Source organism: Lathyrus oleraceus, chromosome 7 (assembly GCF_024323335.1).
Source record: "Lathyrus oleraceus cultivar Zhongwan6 chromosome 7, CAAS_Psat_ZW6_1.0, whole genome shotgun sequence".
In the NCBI taxonomy this organism is placed as follows: Eukaryota; Viridiplantae; Streptophyta; class Magnoliopsida; order Fabales; family Fabaceae; genus Lathyrus; species Lathyrus oleraceus.
The window spans coordinates 436,140,790-436,148,879 of NC_066585.1; the positions used below are offsets into that span (position 1 = coordinate 436,140,790).

Below are 8,090 nucleotides of genomic sequence, written 5' to 3' on the forward strand. Positions count from 1 at the left end.
TAACCGTCATTATATATCTTTCACATCCGTTGTCATATGTGTTTTTTTTTGTTGTGTGTTTCAAAAAACAATATAAAAATATATTTTTTTTTTCAAAATTCGATGATTTTATATCGAATATTAAAAAAATCTGGTTTAAAAAATATGATTTTATATTGGTGTTTTTCAAATATCTGGTATAAAATTATAGATTTTAAAAATAAATTATGCTTTTATACTGGTTTTTTAAAAATCCGAAATCATAGATATTATATCATTTTTTTTCAAATTTTTATATGATATCATAGATTTTATATCGATATTTTTAAAAATCCGACATTGAAGTATTATATGCTATGATTTTATATCGATATTTTTATTCTCCATTTTTTCATATTATATAATATGATTTTGTTTAAAGTATTATATTTACTCTCTATTATTTATTAAAGTATTATATTTATTCTTCATTTTTTATATAGTAATAAATAAGACTTTAAATCCAATGGATTTTATCCTCCATTTTATAATATTATAAAGTAAAATATATTAGATTTTGTTTAAAGTATTATATATACTTTTCATCTTTTTATAAAGTATCATACTTATTCCTTATTTTTTATATATTGATTCACGAAACTAGTCCGTCGATTTTAAATTTAAATAATTTTAACTTTTTCTTATAATTTTACATTTAAAATAATATTAAATGTATTTTTATTAACGTTTATTTGTGAAACATGACAAATTAGCATATTAAAATATTTGTAAAACTTTAAAAATAAAAAATTGCAAAATATTAAAAATTGGATAGATCATCGATTGTAAGTAAAAAAATGCGTTGTAAGTGAAAAAATGTGAGATACTGACAAAGAAAAATGTGAATTTAAAATAGGGAATTATTTTCATGAATAATTTAAAATAAAAACATTAAAACTATAGTTAAACCAATAAATAAAGTATAATTACGAATCCAGGCTACTTTTATTTATTGAATTTTATTAAAGTATTACAATTATTTTCCATTTTTAATATTATGTAGTACAATATAATATGAATTTTACTTAAGTATTATATTTATTCTCTTTCTTTTTATCAAAGTATTATATCTATTCTCTAATTTTTATTAATACTAATAAATAAAGTGTAATATAATCCATTTTAACGATGACTTTATTTTTATTTTTAGTTATATTTTTAATGACTTATATTAAAGTATAATATTTATTCTTCTTTTTTATATTATAAAGTTAAATTTTTATTAAAGGTAACAAAAATTTACCTTTAGTATTTTTAGTCTATATCAGTTTGACTTTAATAATAATATTAAAAGTGTTCTAAAGGAATATGTAAGAAAATTGCTATATATATTGAAAGTGGTATATTTGGTTTTGCATATATATATATATATATATTGTCCTCTAGGTAGGAAAGAAAAGCAAAAACCAAAAAATGGGTTATTCCAAACAATGTTGCTCTCTCTTTTCATTGGTATTATTGTTAGTTGCATGTGTAAATGGAGAGGATCCTTATAGGTTTTACACTTGGAAAGTTACATATGGTGATATTTTTCCACTTGGAGTTAAACAACAGGTATACTTTATTTTTATTCTTCTTCTTCATATGAATGAAATTAATATATGTACTCATTATGGTGTGTGAAATTGTAGGGAATATTGATAAATGGACAATTTCCAGGGCCACAGATTGATTCAGTGACTAATGATAACTTGATAATCAATGTTTTCAATAACTTGGATGAACCTTTCCTCATCTCTTGGTTAGTTTTGTTTCTTGTTTATTCCATTGTTAAAGCATCATTTGCATAATATATACATTTCCGTCTTAAGTTTTTTGAAATTTAATGATGATTTAGTTATGATAAAATAAATAGAGCTTTATTTTGTCATGATTTAAAGGTGATAGTGATAAATATTTTATGAGTTTTTTTCTTAGTCACACACTTCCAGTTTAATCATGTCAAATTTTAGGTTATCTGTGTCAACCCGTCTTGCACGCTATCAAAGACGGTTCTGATTATTTGAAATTGTGTTTGATTTTTTTTTGTTAGGAATGGTGCACTGCAGAGGAGAAATTCATGGCAAGATGGAGTGTATGGTACAAATTGTCCAATCCCTCCGGGGAAGAATTACACTTATGTTCTTCAAGTAAAAGATCAAATTGGTAGCTATTTCTACTTTCCTTCCCTTGGATTACACAAAGCAGCAGGCGGTTACGGCGGTTTCAAAATCGTTAGCCGCCCTTTGATACCGGTGCCTTTTGATCCTCCGTCTGGAGATATCACCATATTAGCAGGAGATTGGTACAAGAGCAGTCATAGAGTTAAGTTTCTTGTTTGATAATTGTTTCTAGTCCTTGCATTCCATGTCCTAGAACGAATAAATTATCAATTAATATGAATTTATATATTTTTGCAGGATTTGAGGGCAATTTTAGACAGTGGAAAGAGTCTTCCTTACCCTGACGGACTTATCATCAATGGTGGTAATTCCGCCGTGTTCACAGTCGATCAAGGTATGCATAACTTTCAATCCATTTGTTCGCACCCCGTTCAGATAATTACTAGCGTGCAGTCAGACATTCTGTATTTGTCTGTACGATTTTCTCAATAGTACAAAATTTTATGCTATTATATAAAATAGTTCAACTAATATACTTGATTGTTTGTAGGGAAGACATACCGATTACGGATATCGAATGTGGGGATTAGCACTTCGATAAATTTTAGAATCCAAAACCATAAGCTGAAGCTTGTTGAGGTGGAAGGAACTCACACAATTCAAAACTATTATGATTCAATTGATATTCATTTGGGACAAACATATTCTGTATTGGTTACTGCTGATCAACCACCAAAAGATTACTACATTGTTGCCTCATCAAGGTTCACCTCAAAGGTCTTCACTGCTTCATCCATTCTTCATTACAGTAACTCGAAACAGAAAGCTAGCGGTCCTCTTCCGGCCGGACCTCCCCCTGATTTCGATTGGTCCCTCCAACAAGCTCGAACTATTAGGTATTTATTCATTTACTATTATTTTTTTATCTGTAGACAAAGTGATCGCAACTATTAAAATTCGCACAAACACAATAGTGAGAGTCAGGGTTTGAACCCAGATGACGTTCAACTTAACACTATTGACTTTTGTTATTACGTGCTGATATTAACAAATGATTAATTGATTCAGGACGAATCTTACTGCAAGTGGGCCAAGACCAAATCCACAAGGAACATATCATTATGGATCGATAAACATAACAAGAACAATTAGGCTTAAAAATTCTGCTCCAACTATTAATGGAAAACTCAGATACGCTGTGAATAGTGTGTCGTTTGTTCCCGCGGATACACCGCTTAAACTAGCAGATTACTTCAATATTGAAGGGGTGTTTTCACTTGGAAGTATCCCGGACAAACCCACTGAGGGCCCCGGTCATCTTACGACTTCTGTCATGGCAGCCGATTTTCGAGGTTTTGCGGAAATCGTATTTGAAAATACCGAAAGTTATTTGCAATCATGGCACATTGATGGACACAGTTTCTTTGTAGTAGGGTAAGTTCAATTCAACCTACTCCATTCTCGTTTGAAATTTTATACACTTACACGTCATTTTTCGAACTATCAATTTTCTTTTCATTATGATAATACGGATATCATACTAAATTATAATTCTACAAGTTTTCGTAATAAAATTTCCCGCCAAAAATTTATATTATTGGAATTTGTAGAATGAATAAAGGACAATGGTCAGAAGCAAGCAGAGGAAGTTACAATCTAAACGACGCAGTTCATCGTTGTTCAGTTCAGGTAATTCAAGTTTATTTAAGAGATACCGATCACCGTTGTTACGATAACGATCTAATATTCATCTTTAATTTACCACACAGGTGTTTCCAAAGACATGGACTGCAGTGTACATGCCATTGGACAATGTAGGAATGTGGAATGTGAGATCTCAGAATTGGGCAAGACAGTATTTAGGTCAACAATTTTATCTAAGAGTGTATTCTCCTGTAAGATCAACAAGAGATGAGAACCTAATTCCAAGTAATGCACTGAAATGTGGCAAGGCTGTGGGACATTAAAGTTAGATACAAATTTTTGTTTTCCATTTATACCAACATATTTAGGCATGTTTAGTTGAATAAATTATGAAATAAACTGAGTTGCTCATTTTCAGATCAATGTAAATTGCAATCTAATATCAATAAAAATCGCAAATCGAATTAAAAAAATTAAAATCTATACAAAATTGAGTATTAGTTTATGTTTTACTATACTTTCTTGTGAAACTATATTGTTTATTTTGGATTCATTTAAAAACTCTTCATCGTTTATAGCCTCTATTATACAAAAGACTAAAACCATGTAAGGTTATGATTTGGATGTTAAGTATTGTTTTGATTGAGTGTAAGTTCTAAAGAATTGATATCACTGTCAGAAAAATATTTAACGACGCTTTTTTGTGTGTGCTTACAACAGCACAAGTGTTGTAATAAGCAGTTAAACGACAACGGTTTACCAAAGGGATGTCAGTTCTTATTTGTTTGAATGTCGCGCGACAACGCTTATATATAAAAAATGTTGTTATATTTATAAATATTAATTGTGTTTAAAAAAAATATTGTTGATTTTTTAAAGAGATTAATTATTAGTTTTACACTGTTAATGCATCACAATCATTCGTTTGTATTATTTTTCAAGTGGTTAAAATAAAAGTCAATTTCTTTAAATAAATCAGTGGTTGTGGTTAACTGACATACCAATTGAATTCTTTTTAAAAAACCAAACAGATTTTATATTAGAAAATAATAATACAATCATGTTTTTTTTTAAAAAATAACCAACATTTTCAAAAATAATTCGAAAATAACAAATTTTTTAATTTTTTTTCCAAAATAACCACATTTAAAAGAGGATGCGTCAGATGAACCGACGTATTCCTTATGGATTAAGAGGAGGCGTCAATGACATGAGCGCCTGCATTGGTAGCCTCATGAGGAGGTGCCAATGCCTTTGGCGCCTGCATTGGACCTCATGAGGAGGCGACAATGCCTTTGGCGCTTGCATGTGTTGACATGTTAGACGCCTACCCTCTTGGCGCATGCATTTTATAACTCCTCTCTATAAATACCTCACCTTGGATGCAATACTTTTCACACAAAATCTCCCCCTACTACCATATTTTCTTTCATTCAACTCCATTCTCCTTCAAGTTTTTATCTTTTAACCATGTTTGAATACATTCACAAGCGAAATACCGATTTAATATTTTCCGCTGTTGCGTCTCCGATAAAGATTCGACTCTGGAATATAGATTCGTTTGAACGTCTTAATCGGACGTTGAACAGTTGATTAGATGTAGAAATTGGAGATGGTGAAAGGATTAGAAGAATATAATGGCTTGTGTCCACGTTCAACCAAAATGGAGAAGTGCGTGAATGAGTGAATATTAAGACTGACTGAGACGTTCGTAGGATGATGCATTACATGTTCAAAATTATTTTGATGGTTGTAATCGCCTAGTTATTGTATTGTAGTCATTTTAATTATTTGTGTTGTTGTTTATGTAATGATATTTGCTCACAAACTTATAATATGAAATAAAGTTAGTTTTTCATATATTGCAACAGAGGTACATTTGGATTTATCTGGTTGTGCTCGTTCCAACACTATGACAGTTAGTACGATTGTGACCTGGCTGACGGCATGAACTACATAATCTAACCATTTTGTTCGTCGTATCCATTTCGGTTCGAATCCGGGTGCTGTTTGGGCGACCCTTTTTCTTCCTTCGCATAACTTTGTTGTGCCAGACGATGTCCTCTTGATATTCTGGCAAGTAATCCTCTTTTGCCACTACGAAAAAACTAATTTTATAAACATTTGATAGGCTGGTGACTTTGTAAACTTCAGATAGCAAGTAGGATGGATCCCTTCGAACCTTTGAGCATGCCGCAATGACATGGGAGCAGAGCGTACAAAAGGCTTGGAACTTTCCGCAGTCGCACCAACCTCTATCTAGTTCGACTCTGTATTATCCCATCGGCATGCCCTCATTGTGATCCATGGACTCAACAACACTATACCAACCTTTAGTGCGGTCAAACACCGTGACCACATGTGTGTTTGCTTTGGCAGCTTCATGTCTAATGAATTTCATTGAAGCATCACTGAACAACTGCCCAGATTGCAACACTGAACTCCATTTGGAGCGTCTGGTCTCAAACAGCGCCCCTAGCCTGAAATATGTCGCCTGCACCAAAGCGGTTATAGGTAGGTTACAGATGACTTTGAAGACAGAGTTCATTGATTCCACAAGATTTGTTGTCATGTGGCCCCAATATTGACCGCTGTCGTATGCCCTAGTCCACTTCTCTAATGGCATACTATCGATCCACCGTATTGGATATTTGTTTGATAATCTTATTTCTTTGCGGTAGTGTTTGAAAGAAGGTTCTGATAATGCGTAACCTGCATTGACAACCTTCTTCCGCAACATTTTATCTTTGATTTCCCGCATGAAATTCTGAGCAATATGTCTAATACAGAAGATATGCGTCGAAGGAGGATTATGCCATCCATTATCAATATTATTATATGCACTGATGATTGAAGGGTGTCTGTCGGAGATCAAACATAAGTTAGGCTAAGGTGTAACGTACAATCAGAGATTTCTTAGGAAAAAACTTCATCCCTCAGCAGTCTCCCCTTCAACAAGGGCAAAGGCGATTGGAAAATGTTTCTGTTATCATCTTGTGCCACTTCCATCTGTAACGTTCCTTTGTATTTTCCATACAACCATGTACCATCAATTTGTATAATTGGTTTACAAAAAGAAAAACCTATGATGCATGGTTGATACACCCAGAATAGACGGTGGAATATTCCATTTCCAACAACACACGTCCCGTCTGGTGTATACGCGGGCAACATTTCCAACTTGACAATAGTCCCTGGAGCATACTGTTTTAGAGCCAACAGGTATTTTAGAAGTTGTTTGTAAGACTCCTCCCAATTGTCAAACACTTTTTCAACAACCTTTGTCCTATTTATCCATGTCTTCCTATATGATGGAGTGTACTCGTACTCTGCCCTAATATGCGAGATTATTGTACTCACCTTTAACGATGGATTGCTGCCAATGATAAACAACATTTCATCGCATATTAGATGAGAGCGTAATTTCCGAAGATCCTGCATTGGGTTTGTCAGCATGCACGTGTGAACTGGACCCATGGATCCAATCTCCCAAGATTCGCTCCTCTTCCGGTACGAAGCTGACAACCGGAATAGGCAGTGCTCATTCGGACAATAAATTTTGTACTCAATGCGTTAGCTCTATCAACTCTGAAATCAGTTGATAGCTCCATGTGAAATTTTTTAACGGCTTCTACACATTCCTCTTTTGTGTGAAATGTGTCTCCTTGTTTCAAAGATCCTCGCATTTGCATATAAGGATTGTACCATATATCTGATGAAGGTTCATCGGAACCCAAATTCAACCTTGTCATGTGTTGAGGTGGACAGTATACATGACTAGCTGGTATTGGCTCCTCTTCCTCATCAGCGTTCACCATTGAATCAACCAAGATCTTGGCTTCTTCTTCTTCGTCATCTAGAACATTCACCTCAACTTGTTCGTCATCAGTTTCATAAAACACTTGTGACTAATCAATGAACTGAGACACTTGTTGTTGTTGTGGTAATATATACAACTCTATATCGTTGTACCCAGATTGTTCGTGACTGACAAACATATGTTGAACGTAATTATCATCTAGAATTTTCTTCTGATAAAACTTCACCTGGTTTTCCAGCAAACCAAACCGGATTTTTATAGATGATTTGGTCCACAGGACTGCACTGCAATTTCTTTTCTATTCTTTGTTTCAGATGTGAAAAATTTGATCGTCGACTTATTGTAAACCGAGTTACCTCTATGTTGCGAAAACAAAAACCAAATAATTGATGATCAAATATTTTACCTTCGATATGGGCACTGATCATGTAATGTTGTGAGGAAGACATTTTTTTAAATCTAACTTTCTTTTCTATACTGAAATTGAATTCATTTCTAAGTTGTTC

The 8,090-nt window shown here is 32.9% G+C and overlaps 1 protein-coding gene across 1 annotated transcript; it reads left to right on the top strand.

Moving 5' to 3' along the window:
* Positions 1 to 1,393: 1,393 nt before the first annotated feature.
* On the top strand, positions 1,394 to 4,243 carry LOC127106742 (L-ascorbate oxidase homolog). Its single transcript, XM_051044049.1, has 8 exons — positions 1,394 to 1,572; positions 1,650 to 1,759; positions 2,051 to 2,321; positions 2,418 to 2,514; positions 2,671 to 3,016; positions 3,189 to 3,554; positions 3,731 to 3,809; positions 3,890 to 4,243. Exons 1-8 carry the CDS (start codon positions 1,432 to 1,434, stop codon positions 4,085 to 4,087), a joined length of 1,608 nt encoding a protein of 535 aa, XP_050900006.1. The 5' UTR covers positions 1,394 to 1,431; the 3' UTR covers positions 4,088 to 4,243.
* The last annotated feature ends 3,847 nt before the right edge of the window (positions 4,244 to 8,090 follow it).